The 23751-nt window shown below is 34.7% G+C and overlaps 1 protein-coding gene across 2 annotated transcripts in view; it reads right to left on the bottom strand.

The window, feature by feature from the left end:
* Positions 1–23751, bottom strand: part of LOC103575219 (LIM/homeobox protein Lhx3) — a 108464-nt gene that overhangs the window by 10311 nt on the left and 74402 nt on the right. For both annotated transcript variants that reach the window (XM_053737621.1, XM_014441897.2), the window contains 2 exons: positions 19063–19644; positions 14622–14827 (listed from right to left, as the gene is read on the bottom strand). In XM_053737621.1, the coding sequence (XP_053593596.1) occupies positions 14622–14827; positions 19063–19476 (620 nt within the window). In that variant the 5' untranslated portion in view covers positions 19477–19644. The remainder of the gene's footprint in view (positions 1–14621; positions 14828–19062; positions 19645–23751) is intronic.

Consider the following 23751-nt stretch of genomic DNA (forward strand, 5'->3'; position numbering starts at 1 on the left):
CGAAAAATTATTTTACTTTAAATTCCTGCAGTAAATTTACTAACTGTCTAATTATTTAATCGAATGCGTGATTTGAATAGAAGATTCGATTTATTTAAATATATTTACATACAATCAGTCACATCACAAGTTACTCATGTTATTTAATACGAAATTACGTTAATAACATCACGCGTGAAATTTGAATTTTAGTCGAGAAACTTGAATGCGCTACGTGATATATTTCCGGTAGGTCATGTTATAATCAAGTTCAACAGATGTAGAATTGTGAATTGTGTTTCATTACACCATAAATTACATTCACAATGATATATATATACACATATATGTACAATAATAAATTCTATAAATATATTGCACATTAATTTTTAAAATTTCATTCATTACTCATTATTTTAATTAATAAAACTTGAGGCAGAATAAAATTCTTGAGCAGAAATGCTGGGAAAAAGTATCTGGGGTAAAAAGGGACACTACTGAAAAGGAAAAGAATTTTTTTTTAGTCAAAATTTTGGCCCACTAACCACAATAGCCAATTCTTTTTATTCTCAATTAGATCTACACAAATTTTTTTCTAAATAGTGTCTCATTTTACCCCAAGTTCCTCATTCGTATAATAAAAATAATAATATAACTAATGTACAATTACTTAATACATATGGAGGATAATATCATGTAATTGTATCTTGATTATACTTGTCGGTCATATATATTTATATATATATAGATGGTTATATCTAGCAATTTATCTTTGTCCTTATACGTTACTTAATCAGCCGTATTCCATTTTGATTAATCTATTATTTTAATGGAATAATATTATTCACACGCAAAAAATAATGAAAAATAGCAATAAATATAATTAAATATGTTTTTGTTATTAATATAAGGTAATAATTTGCAATTAATAATTTATATTTTCAATTTAGTTATGTAATTTAAAAGAGGTAAAATTATTTAATTAAAAAATGCATGGATGTATTTGTGTGTGTGTGTGGATGATACAAGGATTTATGTTTGAAGGCAATTTAGTTGGACGTAACAGTTTGTCAAATAAACAAGTTTAATATCCAGAAGAAAAGTGGGGGAGTATAGGTAGTGAGTAAGTAAGCAAGCAAGTAAATAAGTAAAGTGAGTAAGTAAGTAATAAACATGAAGAAGTAAGCGGTGTTGAAGCAATTTTGCCGGAATGAAGCAAAGAGCTTGAGCGTCAATCAACCCAAACGGATGTAATCCACGTCACGCAAGGACAAATTAAAACTTAGTTGCTTTGCAATTTCATCAAACCGAGACAAAGTAAAACGATACAATAATAGCGAAACGGCAGCATCGGTTTAGGATGAGGGCGACGAGGGGGACCAGGTCGGAGCAATTTTCTTGAGCGGTTTCAACCCTCCCAGCTCTCCCTGAATTCCTTCATATATATATGTACGTACGGTTGTATATATGTTTTTGTGTATGTGGCGTCGCGTGTCGTACGTAAGTGAATTGTTTTTGGGATTTCCCGGTAAATGTGCTGAGGATTGTTGTTGCCGTATCTCGTTGTACTGAGGTATATGTGTGTTTTGGAAATTTCGGGCACTGTAAATTGCTCTTTTGTCCAATGAACGTCGTTGACTTTGTTTAGGATACTCGGAGGATAAGGGATAAACTAGAATAGTGTACACATAAAATAAGGACAAGTCTCTATCGTAAATAGAATCACCGAATAAACATTTTCTGAATTATATTATCGCTGGGAAAAAAATGATTGAATTTATTCTGGTCCTTAAAATTATTTTTTTTTATGAAATTTTGATTTTAGAAAAATTTGTTCGACTGAAAATAGCGGAACGTCAGTAAAAATTTATTTTGTCATTATTAAAAAAAAAAAAAAAAAAAAATAAAAAATAAAGTAAAATAAAAATTGTAAGTATATCAGAGCAAATTGTATAAACTTATAGTACAAAGTATCTATTGTACAGCCAACAAAACTTTCTAAACGATACGGTAATAACAATAATAACTTTTGTAACTCTCAGGGCGGTACTGTAACCCGGTTGGAAAATGCGAAAAGAGATAAATAGATAGCAGAGGATAAGAGAGATAAAATAAGAAAGCAAAGGAGAGCGAGTGAGCAGGACTCACGCGCGCGTAAATTGAACGTCCAAGTTGTATTTATATGATAATAAGCGGGTTTAAACTGTACCCGGTGTACGTAAACTCGGTACTTAAATACCAGTCGATTACCGGAACCGTTGGCTCGTGCGTTTCTCAAGGACGGAGACCCACTGGGTAAAGCTACTAGAAAATCCTCTCTTTATCCATCTACACGCTTCAGAGGTGTATTAATATCGTCTATTATCCAGCAGAGGACGGGGGAAAATATTTACATATTTACAGAAGCCGCAACTTTTGTTAAGTTTCAGTTAATCCGCGCCACCCCTCCCCCATTTTATTCCCAGATACTCTCGCGCAGCTACCGAACAATATTTAAATTATTCACGACTCTGCTTATATCTGATATTTTTAAGTTTTCTCGAGTTCCTTCTTAAGTTTATTATTTAATTTTGACTGACTAGTGACTCACTTATTTATTAACCTGTAAAATAAATATTTTTATAAAATTACTGAGAGTCGGATTTATTGTCACAGCAAAGACTTTTAATAGAGCGCGTATTATATTCGCGTGTGAGAAGGAAAAAAATCAGTTATGAAAACGTCACCCCACGGAGGTATGTATATTTAAAGAGGGTTGCGCTCGACGAAAGAGAGAAAGAGAGAGGTTGGTTATAATTTTAATGACGGCGTGTCCGCGCAGATTATTAAGAATACGCGTTGCTAGAAACTTTTAACGAGGCTGGGTTGTACAGAGACCTGTGGATGGTAGTCGAATGTATATATATATATACGTATATATTTAAGCAATGACGACAACGCTAGTGAGGAAGAAGAGGTGGCGTAAACCTCCCCTGGGGGTACACTGAAAAATCCTTGGTGCTACCCTGCAAAAGTATTATTATGTATTTTATAATGATCTCACAACTAAATTGCAATTTACTACGGACGATGTTGTCCAACCTGTACTTTTAACTTGTACTTTATAAAATATATACATATATATTTTAAAAATATTTAACATAATATACTTTTTGTGATTTTTAACTATTATCAAGCCCCTTTGGCTGAAACTCATTAAAATTTATACTCTGATAATTAATTGAGGGAAAAATGGCCTGTAAAAAATTTATCGCGGCGCTTAATTATAGAGTATTTGAGTAAATTATTAGTTATTAATTATTGTCGTGTGATATAGGATAAGGTTTGAGGTAAAAAAAAAAGGTTATGGAGAGAAAAAATTAAAAAATCATGATCAGCACGTGCGGTGCTGTTAGTTTGGTGTATGAAATTAGTCAGTCATGGCACGAACTGGTCTTTTCAATTTATCGATCCGTGCAGAGTTTGCACGATCGTTGTGTGTCGACTCTCAGACTTAACAACTACTGCGGGGGTCAGGTGGTAGTAGTGTAGCGGGTACAGTAGTTAGCTGGCTTTCAAGAGTTCCCACCAATTCTTTAATCAATAATACACGACACACATATATAACAGATAGATATACATACATATATATGAACTGGGTCATAGGTCATGCGATCGATTTTGACTTTATTAATAACAATCGACCCCGTGTTTAATAATAAGCTCATGTGTAATTATTTGATGGCTGAAAAAAATTTTTTTGCCCAGAAAAAAATTTTATTTCCATTTTTTTTTTTTAATGAAACAAATAAACGGAAAATATATTCGTAAAGAAAAATATGTAGACGATAGATCTATATGTTGTAAATTTGTCTGGATTGTGGATCGACGAAAACTAAGTTCTTTGAAATCGGACGTGAAAGCGTTTTCGCTCGTTAAATTCAAATATGGAGAATAGAGAAGAGATGTGTGATGATGTCGGGAAAAGAGGGGGAGTAGGAGGGGTAGCAGGTGATAGACGAGGCGAAGAGAAGAGACGTGTGTCGCGATGTGCTTGGAGCTTGCGGAGGTTCGTCAACGTTTGCCTCAGGCTTCTCTTCCCTTCATAATAATCCTCGACCTCCGATAGTCGTCCTTCCAGTTGTATTCCTCCCACCAGCTCTTCGACGTCTCTCGCCCATCCCGTTTGCATCATCCCGGCTGGTTGCTAGACTCCCTCTACAAGTCTACTCTATCTCACTGTTTCGTCACTGCAGCCCCTAACCGAGCTAACGACCCTGCTTTATCTCCGTACCAGCCGCAAGATATATAGTTCCAACTGATACGCGACAACGAGGGTTCCTGCATGCACTGTAATGAATCTACGTCGGGTCACTTCAAATTCTACCCATACTTTGTTATTTTTATCTTTGTTTTTCACCTCAGGTACTAATTTTTCGTCAACATTTTCGGGTTTGAAAATTTTTTCACCAGTAGCGATTTTTTTCGACCGATTTTTGAATCAACTGACAGACAGCCGAAAATAAAAAATTGTATTTTTAAAAAAAAGATGAAAAAAAAAAATAATAAATGCTTATCGTTAGTCTAACACGCCACCCTATTAGTACACAACGCAAGAGTGTCTCACGCATTGGTCATTTCGAACCCAGTGTATTCGAGATAACGCACGTGGGTATACCGGTATGGTGCCCACAGATAGGGCTGACCACAATCACCAAGGGATACCTTTTATTACCGCACAGTGAATTATCACTAATGAAAAGTTGTAAATTATTTATTTAACAATATCATAAATATTTAAAAATAATCGTCATCCATCACGATAACTGAGGACTCGAAAAATTAATATTTATATTAATAATGAGTCAAAAATGAATAATGAAAGATGTAGAGAATGTTATACATATATTTAAAAATTAATGAAAAAAAAGTAGACGGGTCGTTGAAGAGATATCGTTCAATCTACATATAATTAACAGAAAGAAAATTTATATAAAAGCCCCCGAAGCCAAAAGCATGATCGTTATTTTTGTTCTCTCGGCAAACTTAAATACGCTTTTAATATAACTCCTTACACATACACGAAGGATAAATTAAAATATCCAATTTCACTGTAATTTAACGCTATTAAATGTGATTGCAAGACAGATTCAACTACGTATGTTTTATCTGACATTTAAAACACAACTACAAGTGCACTTTTAAACCCAATACTGTGTGTGTTTCTCATTATAAATTATTATATATTAATTTAAACAGACAATTTAAATTTACTCTGTTTGTTACACTAAAATTCAAAGCTTTTCATCAGTCAGACAATCACTCATATATATGTTTTGATGTTCGATTTAAATTTAAAAAAAAAGGTTTCATAAGAATACCGACTACCCCATTCTTCCTTATGTAATATAATATATATATGAACTATGGTGTGCCAATGGCGTAATGCATCACGCTGGCATTAAATAATCGTCCAATCAACGTTCGAGGAACTCCAAAGTCTTTAGAGACCAATCTGCATGTTAAGAGGACGCTAATGCCTTTTCATCTAGCCGCCCGTTACTCATAACAATTCACAATCTCTTTAGCTCATATTTATACACAAATAAATATATACATCTATGCATAAATTAATTAAACTTTAATCTTCACCACTTCATTATTTATTTTGTTACTAAAAAGTTATTGTTATTTTTCATTATTCCCAAAAAAAAAAAAAATTTACAAATAAATTTGTAGTTTGTAATATAAAATGGAGTAAAAACTAATAATATAAATATTTGTGTTATTTGAAGAATTTTTAAATTTGTTCTCTGTAATTGCACGAAAAATGCAATAATAGTTCATAGATAATAAAAATGTATACAATAAATTAAAATATATAGATTGTTACTATCAATATTTTTATAAAACTATAGTTTGGCCCTACCTCTGACCTTACACCCTATGAGTTCAACCCCGGGCTGTTCCAGGTACACGCACACGCACACAGATGCGTCTCGTTTCATACCCCTGGTAATTGCTTATTAAATTCCTGGGGGTGAAGAAACCCCGCTCAGCAACTACAGAGTTCTCGTCGACGTCACTCTCTTATACTAGTACTGTTCTTGTAGTGCTGCGGGTGGATTTTACAGGAAGGAAGACGGAATAGACAAGAGATGGAAATATATAACTAGAGGGAGGCACGCGCGATTTCTGGGGGTTGAAACGGGATAAGAAGACTTTACTTCTACTCTGTAAAATGAGTAGAGCATGGAAGGGAGAGACAGTGAATAGAAGGAAGGAAATAAGGAGCGAGGGAGAGACCGGGGGTGGGATTGCCGCAGAGTACCCGAGCTTTGGCTGTCTTGTCCGACAGAATTGTTTTCCTGTTACCGTGAAAATATGCCAAGAGGGATCTCGCCGCGTAATTGGATTATTAATTAGATTGTTAATGAGACAGATTCCATGAGCTGGGGGTCTATAGTGTGTTTTGTTTGTTTTGCGCACATAGGATATATATGTAGATGGATGAATAGAGCGAAAGGACGGGAAAGCTGCGGTAACGAGGCGTGAGATGTTATGGAACATCACCCGCAGATTTAAGTTCGTGACTTAGCGATAAATCTCGTGTTCAATACCCGTAGGTGTTTAGTCAATTATTTAGACGCAAATAACGTTAAGTACTTTGAGATATAACGATGCTCAATTTATTAAAGTAATTTAATTTATTATTTAAATTGTAATTATACTGAATGATAAATTTACAAGATTTTATTTCATAAAAATATAATGAATGAGAAATTTGACTTTTAAATTTACGAAAACTATTTTCTGTTCGTTTTAAATTTAAAAGTTTAAGAAAAAAAAATGAGATGGTATATAGACTTGTCAAAACATAGTAACACATGATGACGATGTTGACTCTTAGTAAAACACAGACGGTTGAAACATAAAATTTTTTAAGACATAGCTGCTCTCTAGCACGCCGGCGGAAGGGCGTCAATCAAGGACTCCAAGAAGTCTGTAAGTTTGAACAGTTTAACCTTGATTCACTGATTGTGAATTCTCCGAGTGATTGAATCCCTGAATTTCATGGCTCTCGTTTTATTTATTCGAATCAAGTAACGCGTTTAGTGTGTAATAATTTTTTTATATACATATTTATCAAATTACTAAGACGGACTAGATTTTTGAGAGTTTTTTTCATAAAAATTTAATGGATTGGACAAATGTATGTGGGCTTACATGTGACGTCTGGTTGCCGTTATTGGGTTAGATTCATCCCGAACGCTCGAAGCAATCTAAGCAAAATAGAATAGAATGGTCATATCCCAACCGACGATCTCGATGACAAATATAATTCTCATCACTATTTACTATGCTACTCGCTGTTTCAAAATTAGATTATTATTACAGCACTCTACCCCTTACTATCTCTTTTGAATATATATATATATATATATACGAATGTTCTATTTATATATATCTATGTCTATATATTTTTGTCGGTACAGATATATATACATTATGTATAGGAGAGAGTGAGAAAATATGCAACGTGGTACGGAATTTTAAAAAATGTATAATAAAATTCTTATTCCTTTGAAAAAAATTTTCTTTGATATTAATATACATAAAAAGAGTATTGTTATTAAAAATTATTGGATTATTGATGTAAATCAATTTATTTCTTTGATCAAATATTCGTGACATTTTTTTTTATCAACCTGTACAGTAGTAATAGTTGTTATATATATATACATATATATATTATATATGTGTGTATGCATTTAATAATTCCGCAGGAGAGAAAAGAGTTAGGATAAAAAATAAAATTGATTTAGTTTGGATGAGAGATAAAAATAAAAGTGAGAAAGAGCGTTAGCGGCATAATTGAAAGTATGAAGCGGCGAAGTATTTTTTTTGTTTTAATTTTTTTCCTGTGCGGTTTGACAAATTAAAGGCGACGTATTTTTACAAGCAAATGACGTATATTTTACGCATCGACTGCTCGTTGGAACCGATTGGTTTTTCACGAGTGAACAAAACCCGTCAAAGGGGAATTCGGGCAGTTGATGTACCATAGGAAAAAAAAATAAAAAACTTTAAATGTTCTAACGTATTCCATTTCAGTGAGCGTTACTAGAATTTTTGTTGTGTAAATTTTAATTAAGTGCTTTTATTTTTAACACCTACTATGTTTATTAATTTTTAAATTCAAAATTATTTGTTCAAATGATATTTATCGATGTATTTAGATAAATTTCATTGTAATAATGGTTTTATTTTAGTAACGGCAGAATGACAAAGTTTATTTTTCTTTCTGAAAAAAGTCCGTGAGACTGAAACTCTTTGAAAAAATATTAACATGTGTCGTTTTTTTATCATTTTATTTTTTGTTGTTTCTGTTTTTACGTTCACAAGTGAGTTTTTTTAACGTCTAACTGACGCGCGGATTAAAATTCATGATGTGCAACGAGCAGCGAATGGTTTTGCGGAGAGAACACACGAGTAAAGACGATAAAAACAATAAAAACAACAACCAAAATAAAAAATTAAATTAAAGAAATACCTAAAAAACATTTGTCAGGTTATTTGTCAACTGTTTAAGAGTAATAGATTTCAAGCATCACAAAATCTCATTCACATAATTATACGTGATTTTAATGAATTCAAATAAATCCAAAAAATGGTTGACCCCGCGGATTATCTCAAAAACTTTTCACGGCTCAATAGTCTCAAAATCATTTATTAGTAATTATTGTCAATAACAATAATAATTTCCTTCGAACCTCGACACCTGTCAAAATCTTCATTTTTGAAAATTCAACTGAATTCAACAATTTCCTTTTTTCCAATTTCAATTTTTGATAGCGGGAAGTTAATATAAATAAAATTCACATTTGTCAGTAATTAAATTTTTTTAATTCACAAGCGAATTCTCACTTTAATTAATATCAATAAATTCGATTGTCTATACAGTAAAAGCTTTTGATATTTGAATGAATTCACATGGCTGCACTCACAGTCTTTTCAAAATCACTAAAGCAAACACATAAATGGAGAAATCCATTTAATTTGTACATATATAAAAATTGCGGAAAGAAAATAAAGTTTAATAATATTATTTTTGTGTTGACTATTGGCCACACATACGCGTCCGTATATAAATCGCTTTGTTTAATTAATTGGATGGAATTGTGTCCAATGAATATAAATAAAAATTAAAGTTACCCAGCATACATTTATCGAAAAAGAAGTTTTTGCTTCAGCATTAATGTATAAAAACGTGGATAGTAAGTTAACTGATTAAATAAATTCAATTTACTCGTCCCCTATCTATAAATATTTTTTTTTCTATTTTGTTTTTTATCTGAGTCACACGCGTCTTTGACAGATACCGTAGAGAATCCCAAGCCGATAAAGTTCCACGGGTGTCTTTTCCTTCTTTCCTCTCTAGCTCCATGCCGGTTAATTTTTTCTTTTTTTTACATAGCTATCGTTACTCGCGAGTATTTTTCAATTAGTAGAAAACAAAGGATGTCCTGGCAATAATTGCAACAGAGCGAAAACAAGAGGGGGCTACTGGAGTAATTGCCTGGCGTCATTGGACGTCGGTTCCTACTTGTACATATATACACCAGTGTTATATAGAAAGTGGTACAGTGCAAGAGATGAGTATAGAGAAAAAGGTTTTCTGTATGTTGTCAATGTGACGGCTATTTTTTTTTTTTTTTACGGATTATCTATTCTTGACGTACGTGCGAGCTGTGCACTATCTACACACTAGGTACGTTTGAGTACCGATACCCGGAGATCTCCGTCAAAGGAGCAAAGTACGGGAAATTCGTTTGCGCAGTACGTGACGATGTCGTTATATATTATTCAGTGTAATGCTTTGGATATATATGTACATATATGGCTATGTATATAGACGAAGCGATGAGTCAATGCGATCTACCACTTGGCTCTTTTGATAATCAACAACTTGGACAATACAACAATAATAATAACAATACACAGCAGTATTGAATAAAGACGCATTGTTTTTTTTACAGAGGAACGCCAGTGAAAATTGTAAGAGAAAATTTATCGATCCTGATTTTACTAAATTTTTTTCATAGCGTCCAAATTTGAAGAGAATAAAAAAATTTTTTTTTACTTTAAGGCAAAATGAGGCTGGTTAAAAAAATTATTAATTTTAAAAAAAGTCATAGACTTTTGATAAAGTCATAAAATTTGAAAACTTGTCATTTGCAAAAAAATTACGGATACTAAAAAATAAGTGTTGATTTAATTTATTATTAACCACAAAGACTAAGGCCGTCAACGGAAGAGACATAAACGCCGTCTAATATCCACGAGATGACAAACGTGACGTGCATCGTCTCTTTCTCACTTTCTCATCCTACACGTGTATTATCTGTTTGCTAAAATATATATATATGAAAAATCTAAAGCTGAAAGCTACAGTGTTGAGCTTTTGCAAGACGTGTGTCATCGGACAAAACGTTAAACGAAAAATGTGATTTCATTTCAACGGGATTCTGAACACGCGCATTACTCATATTTTCAGAGATTCCCACTATTAGAAATGATACGTCATATATAAACGAAAGTTATTATATTAATAACTTAATAACCCCAAACAATAGTAGTAGTAGTAGTATGACTAAAATAATTTTCATAATTTTCAGATGTGTGATTACTGTTGAATTTCATTAAAATATCGATTAATTTACTTGAATTGCAATTGACGGTTTAATTACCTTCTGAATAGTAAATATAACGTTTGAATTTACCATCAGAATTTGCGTACATAAACTTTCACGGAACTTTGACTGAGCGATAATTAAATTAATTGAACAATCTGTACCAATTGATTAAAACTCATCGTTCAATAATATTTTAAACCAAAATTAAAGCCGCGATGTCAAAGTGATTATCCGAAAAATCTTTGGCGAAGTAAATTTTACAGCAAAATATTTCAAAAGGATTAATTATTGAAGTATAAAGTGTGTACTAAAATTATCCGCGTACGCACGCAGAATGTGGAGGTTGGTTAAATTCAGATTTCAAAGTATGTGTTTAATAGTGAATAGAAGTAAAACCAACGACACGTGCGCCAGGATAATCGTGTCTGAAGACGAAGACGAAGAAGAGGAAGACGCCGGCGTCGAAGGGGTGAGAAGAAATAGAGGGATAAAGGAAGACGGGAAACGCAGAGAGGGAGGTAGCAATTAACTTCTCCTCACAAGATTAGAGCGAGATATTACGAGATATCGAGCGAGACTTAATGGCAACACGCGAGAGACTTCAAAGGCGGTAATAAACTGCCTCTAATGAACCCCTTATCGCCAACGTTGCCACCCTCCTGCGCCACCTCTTTCTCTCCCGCTCTTTCTACCCTAAAGTATACTCCTTTTATTTTTCATTTCACTACTCTCTTGCTATTTACAACGCACAATACTCATAAACTCATTATTTATTCATTTGTTTATTTTTTTTATTTTACCGGCTTCTTTTCTTTTTTTTTTTTTTTTTTCATTTTTTATTTTTATTGTTTCTTGAATATATTTACAAATAAATGTTTGTATGTTCATATAACTCAACCGGTTTATTTTAAAAGTACTTTATATTCACGTGACGAGTTATCTTTTAAACAGACGGTTGTCATGAGGTCGACGCTAATTTCCGTGCTGATAAGAAATTAGGCCAAATTAATTTACCTTTTAATAGTTGGCCATTACTTTTAAATAGCTACGATAAACTAATTAGTACTAGCAATAAAATATAAAAGAACATTTTTCAAAAAATACTAAAAACATATATTATATATTATATGTATACTGATAAAAAAAAAAAAAATAAAAATAAAAATACTTGTGTAGAAATCTATCCGTCACATCTTAAGCTCTTATATTTTTGGTTCGTTTATCGTCGGTATACCTCATTGCGTCAAGCCCAATCATGTTGATTCAACAAAGTACCTACAACAACCAGCCCAGCTAGCAAATTGCCGGAATTTGGTATTCGGCCAGGAAGAAGCGAGGGGGTGATGATGCACGTAGAGTGGCAACCCGCACCAAGAAGACACGAGTCGCGGGTAGAGGGAAGGATCTGATGCTGGTTGAAGCCAGTCTGATTGCACATCTAGGCCAACACAGGGACCGCGTGACGTCGGGCTGACGCGCTCCAGTGGAAAGCCACCGCGATGATTGGCCCTCCCGTCTTCCTCGGCCGCGTGTCGTCGTCGTCGTTCTCGTGTCGACCAGAACCTCACTACTACAATCTACTATTTCTCCTATTCAACCCTCACTCTCTTGCTCTCTCATATGAACGAAAAGTAACATTCTCAAGTATCTTCGCTCTTTCTCACACATACATACATACCTATAAATCTAACACACATATACATATACATGTATTTCTCTTTTTATTCGCTCACTTACTCTCTCAATCTAACGTCTATGTATCAGCCAAAATGCCGAAAGGGAAGAGAAGGATGATTGGACGCATCCTGGTGATTGTAGCACCCACCCCTTGATTCATTTTCTATCTCATTTTCTCTATTGCTTCTGTATACTACTACTACTACAACTACTATCAGTGCAAGTAGCAGTAGTACCAGTATTTGAAGTAAGTCTGTCTGTCGGTCTCACTCACTTGGCTCATTCTATACACACACGACTTGCCGGCAGTCAACCTAACCCCCAACGACGAGAACCAGCTCCTGCACGACTACCGCAGTGTATACCCACACATCCCCTTGCGTGCCTGTCCCCGTTCCCGCGGTAAAGCACCACCCTGCTCTACCCCAGTACACACGTATAGACGTATACGTAGATGCCTGTAAATCGAGTTTACCCTCTCGCTGTAGCTCAGCCCTTCAATCAAACTGATTGAAACATTCCTTGAATCCAAAAGAAACGAGCCATCTCTATCATCTTCTATTTCTCTCATTCGTCTCTCTCTCACCCACACACCTGCTCATCTAGTCCACGTGCTCACTGTTTTATTTGTTTATTTTCCCGTCGCAAGCTTTGGAAAAACGTTTTTCATTCACTTTCGTTGCCCCCAACTTCTTTCTCAAAAACATTCGGGTTTCCTGCACGAATAATACTTTTCATTTATATAAACTGTTTATTTTTATTCTGCTCTAGTTTTATCTTACTATTTTTTTCAATTATTTAGTTATTCGGTTCTATAACAAGCTGGAATAGACAAACGATTGATAAGATTCTATTTAACATTTTTTTATTTTTATCCAACAAAAAATACTCGATAATTTAAAATAGATTTGATGAGAATAAAAAAAAAAAAAAAAAAAAAAAAAACGTGACAGGTAAAATATTCTGAGAAAAATAATTTGAGTTAAATGGCGCCTGACGTGATTTTTAAATGCTAGAAAAAAAAATTTTTTTTAATTCTGTCTTTTAAATTCAAATCTCATGTTCTAAAAATTTAAATTCCCTTTACATCAAATTATTACAGTAAATAAATTTAACCGGAAAAGTAAAGAAAAAAAAAAATATATACATTTATATATTTTAAAAATTTTTAAATTAAAATTTATCAGCAGCCGAAAAACCAACATACACATTAAATACATAATTATATAGGTATATTATTTTTTAACATAAAAACGATGTCTGTGGTAGAGTAATTGGCTCTTAGCGTTGCGTATCTCGTTCGTTTGGGACTTAAAGTGACGCAGAGTATAGAGCAGAGTGTATATATTGTGCAGTATTGTACAGAGGGTACACAGAGGTACAGAGTGCACCATGACAGTTGAAATGAAAATAAGTACAACAAGTTTAAGCACAAAAAGATGAGGAAATGGCGGGAGGGGAGGAGAGGGCAAGAAGATGAAGATGGAGAAGAAGAAAAAGATGGATGAGATAAAAAGCGAGAGGCAACACACCGTAAGTATCCGACGGTTAGACCTAAAGAACTGAACTAAACGAGGAGGAATGGTCTGGTCGGACTTTGGAGGCAGCAACAGCACGTCGATCTATTCCGAGCGGCGGACGGGTCCACCTAATGTAATGTAAGTCGACGTCTGTTTCTCATTAAATTGTACTCTGACCTCGAATCCTCTAAATTTGGAACAACGGTCCCCAACGATTACCTAGCTCTGAGCTTTGTAACATCACAAGTAGACCCGCAGTATCAACACAACCACATGTAACTCTCTTTCCCCAAGACATTTAGAATTATCGTCACTAAAATAATTTACTTATATGCGCGTTCGTTTTATTTACAAGCTGACTTTTGTACGTTGTGTCTAATGCGTACAAGTACGTAAACTTGTAACTCAATTATATAATTAAATATATTATTGAGATTTATATTTATGAGCACAAGAGTGAGTAATTGCATTAGAGCGAAATATAAAGGGACATTAGGCAATAAACGACGGATAGGAAACATTTTCATTAGGGCTCCTGGGTAGTGGGATTAAGTTAAAATGAATAGGAGGGCGTATTGCGCGACAATTACTTTAATATAACTATCGGATTTCAGTTAAGTAGCGAAATTCCGAGTTAATCCGGAAATCAATTAACGATTAAATGGATAAAAGGATTAAGTTTAATTGCATTGTTATTATGTGTATTATAAATATTTATGGCTGGGGTGAGGTTCGCGTTTGTGTCAAGAATATATAAAGATGCACTTACCTCATGTAGTCGGTCTTGCAGAGGATCATGTTGTTTTTGAGATAACAGGATGCGCCCAAATCTATCAGAGGTAGGTGGCAACAATTACACTTGAGACAACTGTTGTGCCAATAACGATCCATCGCGTGGAGTAAAAATCTTTCTACTATCCTGCCGTTACAGCCCGCGCAGAATTGCATATTCGTTGCGCCTGGAGGTCCTTCTTGCTGCAATCATACAAATAGTGATATTATTTTATAGGTCATGAATTTTTTTGTTGAAAGGGCAGATAAATTAACTTTGAATTATCGGAGCGCTCTGTACTTTCTTTAAAAAATTACCATTCACTCTCGCATTCATCAAAATAATTAAATTTTAACTTTTCGGGTTCTGTTGCTCGGTTCGTATGTACTTCGAATAATTAAATGCTTAAATACGTAATCAATCTTGTGGATTTCTTAAAAGTTAATTTTAAAAATTTGAGAGTAAAATTTAACTATAAATTATTATTGAAATGATTTCTAGGCCATGATTCTAAAGTAAGCCGACGTCTAATAATTTTTGGATTTTTTAAAAATGATAAATTATAAAAAAAAAAATATTTTGAAAAATTGCACCTATAGTTTGTTAAATTTCCTACATGTGCATATTTTTAGTTTTTTATTTTTTAAATTAAATTGTTAAAAAAAAAAAGTCCAAAAATTTTTAGTTGCCTGCTAATTTCAGGATCATTACTAGGTTACGTTCCTCCTTATTTTTTTATTCAAGTGAGAGTTGATAAAGTAGAAATCTACGATAATTTATCTATTGATACTTTTGTGTAAAAAAAAATCTGATTGAAGGATTTGTCGTGAGAATTTTTTAAAATTTCCTGAAAGTTTTAAAAAATGGACTTTGAGTTTTACCGAAATGTTTTATAAATTATTGTTATTATAATATTTTATATTATATTAATTCAGCGATAATATTTCGTAAGAGACAAACTAAACGGTATAGTGAATAATAAGAGCTACTTGACCGAAATCACGCACCCGTATCTTTTTACGCAAAAGCCAATCTCCTCAAAATCACTCGTTCGCGACGGTCACGCGTAGGAAAGAACAGCAGAAAAAATACTTCATTTTACAACAAACCGATAAAAAAAATCAATTCCGCTTTAGAAATAAAAAAAAAATCAATTTCCCGTCAGCTAAATCGACTTTTAATTAAACAACGCCAGGCTATCAATGTTCGAAATTTTCATGCTCCAAAGATAATTTTCTAAAACGCGCCAATATAAATAGCCAACAAAATTTTCAATCGCACTCATCGAAGGAAAGTCGATTGAATCGCCGCACTCTTCAGTAATACAAACGAGTTTTCGTTGAATATCAAACACCCGACTACAGACAACAGACCAGAGACCAGAGACAGGAGACTAGTAAAACGGGACATTAGAATCCCAAAAGCGGACCACGGATCGTTGTGAGGATCTTGAAATCCAATGTCCTTGCGGTTGGTGCTCTCAGTGCGTCGTCTTCGTCGCTCGGGAATTCATTTCAGGCAAACCTTGCAGTAAATATCCCAAAACCCTCTCTCTCTGACTTATAATCTGCCACCACCAACCAGCTCTTACTCTTTCCTCCACCACTACCATCTCCAATACCAGCAACTGAACCAAGATCACCTCAACTTCTCTTTCCTTCATCTCCGTAACACATTTTAAATACAACCACGTTCTTTTTCTTCAGAGCAGTAGGACAAACAAGTACATGCACTTGTTCCTACAGCTCTAAAACAACTTATTTACTCTTACTCATACTTATACTGATAGACATTCCCACTTACACACACATGCATCCATGCTACTAGTTTAGAAATAATATTAACTCACAATTTTGTCACCGGGAAAACACTTCATTTGGTTCATACGCGCAGTGATGGCGCTGTAGTGATGAGTGTGGATCTCCATGGTGAGAAAATGCCGATTGTTTGTTTTCGGCAATTAATTCACTGACCACTACTACTACCAAGTCCAGTAGTGTTCAGAAAAACGAACCAGCGTATGGTGGATTAATCTGATGGCTATTTATTTCCCAATCCAGTAGACGAAACAAGGAACAACGCGGCGGCTTATGCACTCAAATAATCACTTGAATGAACGTTACTCCAAAACACTTGGCAGCATTAATACCCAGTGGATTATAACGAAATGAAGATTTATTATAGATAATCTAGCCTCTGGTTAATGAAACTTGTGGTAAGGTAATGTAATATAAGGCAGAGGAATATAAGACTTTACTAAATGTGCTCCAACTGACTCGACTCACAACACGTTGATCGTACCCACACGCAACAAACACGACTGGTTACTCTCAGACGTTTGAGTAAAATCACCACGATACTCGGCGATACGAGTAGGGAGAACGAAAAGAAACGGAGAATGAAAAACACTGTGCACTGAGAGAGAGTGAGTAAAAAAGTTGGTGAACGTGTGAGTGAGTAACAGAGAAAGAAAGAGAGCGAGTTCTTCAGCGAGTGAGTGAGTTAGTTTTAAATGATGTTAAAGTATAGAGTATACAGTAATGTATAAGTGTGTAAGGAGCAAACTGTAGAGAAGTAAACTGTAGTGTGTGTTGGAATGCACAGAAAACGACGAACTAGCCCCGACCGAAGTCAGGACCCAACTGACTGGACGGGGTCTGCCGGATGGCTTTGGGACCTGAATGCCTCTCGGGGTCTCTGGGTTCAGGTACCCCGTTGCGTTCTGTTTCCGAGGTATAGATGATGACGACGGTAGTGAGCCGGTGGAGGGGGATACCGATGAAGAATATGTACAAAAAGAAGAGCCTAGAAAGGACCTAACGAACGTGCTAAGGGGGAAGGGTCCCATTGGTTGTTATGGTGGTAGTGAAAAAGGTGGGAGAAGTATCTTGCCCTCTCTGTCTTTCCCATTTCTTTTGCTTTACCTTTACATACACATATAAATATATACATACATATATATAGATATATACGTATATATAGTATAGTAGTTTCTCGTCCTTAATGTACTCTGGGTCTTTCGGTCTCTGTCGCTCGCACAGAGCCAGCAGACTCCACAGAGCTCGACCCCGCAACACTCTTTGCCCCATTCAATTATATTTCTCCATGGTAAATGCCCATATTGTTACGTTTGTCAATGGCGAGCTAAGTGAGGGTCGCATAGCCGGATAATACCCGTGGAATTTCAGCTTGAGAGGCCCCTCTGTTAAGCTATAAGGCTCCGATGCCCCTCGTCATTAACATCACTCTTTTGCACTCTTGGCTATTTGTTCCTCCATCTTCTGTCGTCCTTAAACTTTGCTATTATAAGTACACTATACTCTACTGTGTGCACACTATGTGCGTTGATTGAGTCCCGATGTGTCATTGCCGACACGTCAACCATTTCATTTCATTTTTTCCTCATCATTCCCACAATTCTCGGAATAATGACGTCATTTGGATGAAAATAAATTTCTTATTATACATATATATATATACATATATATTTACTACGAAATGTGTAACAGCAAAGGCAAGTGGTCATACGAATTTTCATTTAAATAAGTTAATATTTTAAAGCAATTTAAAAATTGTTACAATTAATTTTTATAGCCAATTATCTTAATGAAATTTTTTTAATTAAAAAATGTTAATATCATTTTTTACTCCAATTTAATTTTAATTAATTTTACGGTATAAATTCAATTACGAAAATAAATGATTGCTATTTTTTAATTTTTTTTAAAGAGAGAAACTTAATTTTAAATATAGTTGTACTCGGTTAATAAAAATGAAAATAAATATGTGTATATACATAATAAAAAATACGAAATATCCTATTTAACAAGAATACGAAATATCTTTGGCAATGCTTCCGCCTACTGGCTTTCTCTATTCGATGATCGTTGTTGCTGAACCACCACGCGCTTAGAAAGTGTAGGCCAACAGCACTTGGGGAACCGACACGAGCTCATGCTAGTTTCAACAACCTTAACGATGACGCAAGAACCTCTCGGCTAAGAGAATACAACCGAGAGGTATACACAACTGTATGTATATACATACATATAAACTAAATCTTGTACCCACAAACAAAACTCTACTCTCAATATTCTCATCCACTCGTTTCCAACGGTAGAAAATATTTTTTCACACGATCTTATCAACTCTACACCCAAATCTGAGCTCATGTGTCACCGATAAATTTCTTATACAATAAAATACAATGTCTATTATTATAAATTATGCTCAATACTATTCCAATAGCATTAACTCACTTACATACATACATATCTATACATGTGTGGACTTAATACTGACGTACTTTGGACTCAATCACATTCCACAGCAGCTCAGAAATTTAAACCATTTTCAATAATCGCTATTGATTTATCTAAATCCCAATAAATCTTCAGAAAAAAAAAATTTACCCAGTTACTGGTTGAAGAATTCTTACCTTTAAGGTGCAATTGTTGTTATTATGGTTGACAGGAGGATACGCAGGATGTCCGGGCAAGTGAGGATGTGTGTGTACAGAGTGATGAGGATTGTCACCCATCATACCCCCGCCACCGTGAAGATGGCCATTGCTGCCCATGCCCGGTGTGCCTGACATGGAACCATAGGGTGTACCGGGGTCACCTTGGCCTGAATGACTTAGAGGTGAGTGGGGACTGGGCAGATCCGGCGTCGAGGTACTATTACTTCCTGCACCGCTGCTGGCACCACCGGCTCCACCGCCGCTATTGCCGCTGCCAGGAGTGCCGTATCCTCCGTGATGAGGTCCTCCGGCACCAGGGTGGTGCGGACTACTCGACAGCGAGGGGTGATGAGGGTATGCTGCTGAGTGGCCCGGGTGGTGGGGGTTCATACCAGCGGTCAAAGCGCTCGCCAGCTTGACCAATTAGATGGGTGGGCCTTAAAGCCCACCGACTTTCCGTCACAAATAAATTTATTCACTAGATCACGATTGCTCTCCTGTATTTAACCTCTACTTTCACGTAAATGACCGCTTCTTCTTCTTTATTTCTATTTTTATCTGAAACATAAATTCAAAATTTTTTTTAATTTCATCATTAGCGTAGTCGAGGGTATTAATAGTAATTTATTTATTGGCTGATTGACGAAAGCCAATAGAATGATGCCCAATTTCAAAAATTTGATACGAAGCTTTACTTTTTTTTCACCGTGATTGATAAATATATATGTATGTGTATATGTATATGTATATACGGAAATAGCAATTCCGCTTCACGAATTCCATTGTACGAACGAACAAAGCTTGCTCTAATTACTCGCCTTTATGATCTTTTCCGGCGTCCAATCAGATCTTCTCATTTCCCTCCGCCCTCGAGAAAGTAATCTCATTAACTTGCTACCGCTCTGGTGACCTGCTCGCGCTCTCTCAGTCCATCTCATTTGCTGCTATCGTTACAGAGTTCACCAGCTGTTCTTATATAAATATACATATATATATATACATATATACATAACTATTGCCTTGGTCGATGATATAATTTTCTTTACTAATTTATTTTTTAAACTTATACCAATTTAAATTATAAATTAAAACTTTTTCTTTGTTCGATTTAATGTGGTCATTAATTTTAAATAAAAATTTTTTTATGTGTACAGTTAAATACGTAATTTATAACAATAAAATTTAAAAATTCAAATATTATCTCTGTAATCTACTTAGATCGGGTCTTAGAAAAAAAATGATTTAGTGGTTGCGAAGAATTTCGGGTGGATGGATTTAAAATGAAGTAACCGAAAATGTCTCATTTTAAAAATCTCATTTGACTGAATATTTTTTTTTATTTTTTATTTTCCTTCTGTTGGCTTTACCTGGGGACGGGCTCATACCCATATGGATTATAATAAGCATGAGCATCTGAGAGGCCTGTGGATGCCGCCGATTCTTAATTAATAACGACGGTCCTTCTTGGTAAAACTCAGCGTGTGGTTTTTGGGACATCACCCATCAGCAGGCTTTGCTCTCACGATATTTTAAAATTCTAAAAATGTATAAATAAATATACATGTGGATACAAGTATACAAGTATTCCTCAATACATCATAGTCCTTGTAATTATTTCAGTCCCTAAGCAATTTTACCCATGACAAAATTAAGTAGAAAAAAAAAAATGAGTATAAATGACAGTGTATTAAAACTGAAATGAAAGGTTGTGTAAAATATTTTAAAAACAAAATCTCTTCAACGTCAATTTCACTAATCATTACTCTAATAATATATGAAATGTGGTGTAGTATATTATTGTGTGGAATAGGGAACCTTTATCAGCATCACCTGCCAGCTGTTGCATTCAATTATATAAAACCCACGAGTGCTAATTTTGACGTTGATTGGTAAACCATTAATCGTTTATTTTATCACTCAGCTGGGGAAATTTACTTTGAAAATCTATTTAATGGCTTAAAAAATTTAAAAAAACATAAAAATAAATTAAGCCGGTTTCCTAAGTGATAATTATCGCGACGTCTACTAATGAGATAAAAGAAAAATCGTAATTCATCAAATAAACCGACCGATTGTAAGCGTGCGTGAGTGTATACTAAGAAACGAGTTTTCTTTAAGTAGCGGAAGTGACCTCACTGCGATAACGAGACGATAGCGTATAAATACACACATTCGCACAGACACATTTGCGGAGCATAAATACACTCGGATATGTTGATCAGAGTGATATATTTGTGTAGATGTGAATATGTGAGTGTGTGTAAGTGTACTGGTAATTACCAGAATGATAATGACGAAGTTGAATAGACAGTCTTATAGCACTAATGAGTGTGAGTGAGTAAGGGATAACATAACAGAGCAGAAGCAGAGGAAGCTAAACGATGAACAAGCAACCGATAGAGATAATTAACGATCACGATCCTACGAAAACGAGGACGTCGAGTGCCACAAGGACGATTACAACCGATAATAACGAGATGGTGGCGATGTTGTTAGCGATAAGGAATGATAACGAGGACGTCCGTGGGCGATAGTAACAACGATAACTCTAGTTTAATTTTGTATCAATAAAACTAATGCGCATCATCTCATTGTATCTGTCTATCTATATATATATAGATATAACATATACATGTACGTGTTGTCTATATCTATTTTTGAATTTATTGTAATTATTGGGTTAGGTATAATTGTTAGATAAAAAATTTTTTAAATACATGTATGGTATGACAAAATAAAAGTGTCTGGCCCAAAGGCATGAAGATAATTACATGATCGTTAGGTTCTCTCGATTCCGTTGTGTGATTCTTCCGAGAAGACTCGAGGGCATATGATCATGAGAAGGTGGATCATCTTCGTGTAGAAAAGTACACCTTTTCATTTGCCTCAAAAACCTTCTTGGCATCTATATATGTGTATAAACATATATTTGTCTGTATATATATATACGTCTAATAAAGGTCCACGGTAACAAACAGAGAACCCACTCATCTTTCGCATAATTACTATAATCGTTTTCACCAATAATTAGATTATTTTTCAAAACCGAGCTCTCACTCGCTCGCTCTCTCGGGATATTTATAGTCTTTCCTTTCTTTAAAAGTTATTCGGTCTCGTTTTATTCGCAACCAACAGAGAGTCTGTGTGCTGTATTCTTTGCCCTTATTCTCTTTTTGCGTCTATTCGACCAGTCATTATACCTCGCACCAAAGTTATCATTACGTGCGGATTCGCTTTATTTTTTATCTTTTTTTAAATTTTATTTATTACTTTTACTATGTTTTGTTTTTGCAGAAATTTTTTTCGGTTGATGTTTGCGTTTATGCCTCAAACTCGGTCGCATTCTCAAGAAATCGTCAGCTTTTACTGCGATTATTTTCAGCATTCAGTGTATTACTTTACTTGGGTCTTAAGCTCAAGACTCTGGTATGTTTCTTTATGTTTTTACTGCTGTAGAGAGAAAAATCTTTTTGCGTGAGTACTGTAAAAATGAAGACCAAGACCAAGGCTCAAGCAAAATGGAGAGGAGAAACAAGAAAAAAAGTAAGAAAAAGTGTTATTAGGAGATACAAATGCCTTATTTTATTGTTGTCTGGTTATAGTTGTCGGTAGGAATGCAACTACAGCCATTTCACTGTGAAATATTATTCCTGAGGGATAGCCTTACAGATGAGTAAAGCGAAAGTGTACTCTCATATATACATACAAACAAATATACTGAAGTGGAAGTAAAAAGAAAAAAGCCAGAGTCTCTTGACCACCGAGTGAGAGGCTTCACTCTTATACCATCCGACGTCAAGACTCTACAACACCAAGGACTTTGTAGTTGCCGTTCTGCTTTTATAGTTTTTCCATTTCCCACTTTGTGTTTTGCATAACTATCCCATTGTTATCTATTCATGCAACAAGTTTAAATATTTATATTCATATTTCTTACGGATAAAATAATAAATTTTTATTTTATTAATCCAAAAAAAAATTTTGACATTCACTACCCCTACAAAATTATGCCGTAACATTTTTTTTTGCTAAATATAATTTGACGTATTTATATATATATATATATATATATATATATATATATACATATATATCAGTGGCAATAATAAAGACACACGATTGTCAAAAAGGCTAAAATAAAGCACTTCGCTATTATAAATCATATTGGAAGGTTCAATGGAGTGTCAGATTACCCAGTAGTGTATATAGAAGCCGTTAAAGCTGTGCTAGCCAATGTGCTAGAAGTATGTGTCCACATATGTACATGCACTTCATATATATATGTACAGACATAACTTTCTCTTTTGCTGATGGTGTTTCGGGCATCGGTACATCGGAATACACTCAGTCCCTAAATACGTATCTAATTAAGTGTCCCCAGAATACGAGTACTTGGTTTCGAGAGTGCAGAGAGCCACATATCGAGTGCAAGAGTGCTAAAATATCATGAGTTAAATGTACGAAGAAAGAGGACACGTGAAAACTAGTGTAGGGGCGGTTCATGGGTTTATAATAGATATCAGTGCAAGCATAACTCTTGGCTGCTCTGCCATACCGCCCGAGCATGAACCTTTCTCCATACGAACCTATACCTACATATGTACATATCTATACACTACAAGATGGAATTTCATCCGCGCTATACGACATAAATCTCAGACGCAT

This window comes from Microplitis demolitor, chromosome 3, assembly GCF_026212275.2.
Source record: "Microplitis demolitor isolate Queensland-Clemson2020A chromosome 3, iyMicDemo2.1a, whole genome shotgun sequence".
Lineage (NCBI taxonomy): Eukaryota > Metazoa > Arthropoda > Insecta > Hymenoptera > Braconidae > Microplitis > Microplitis demolitor.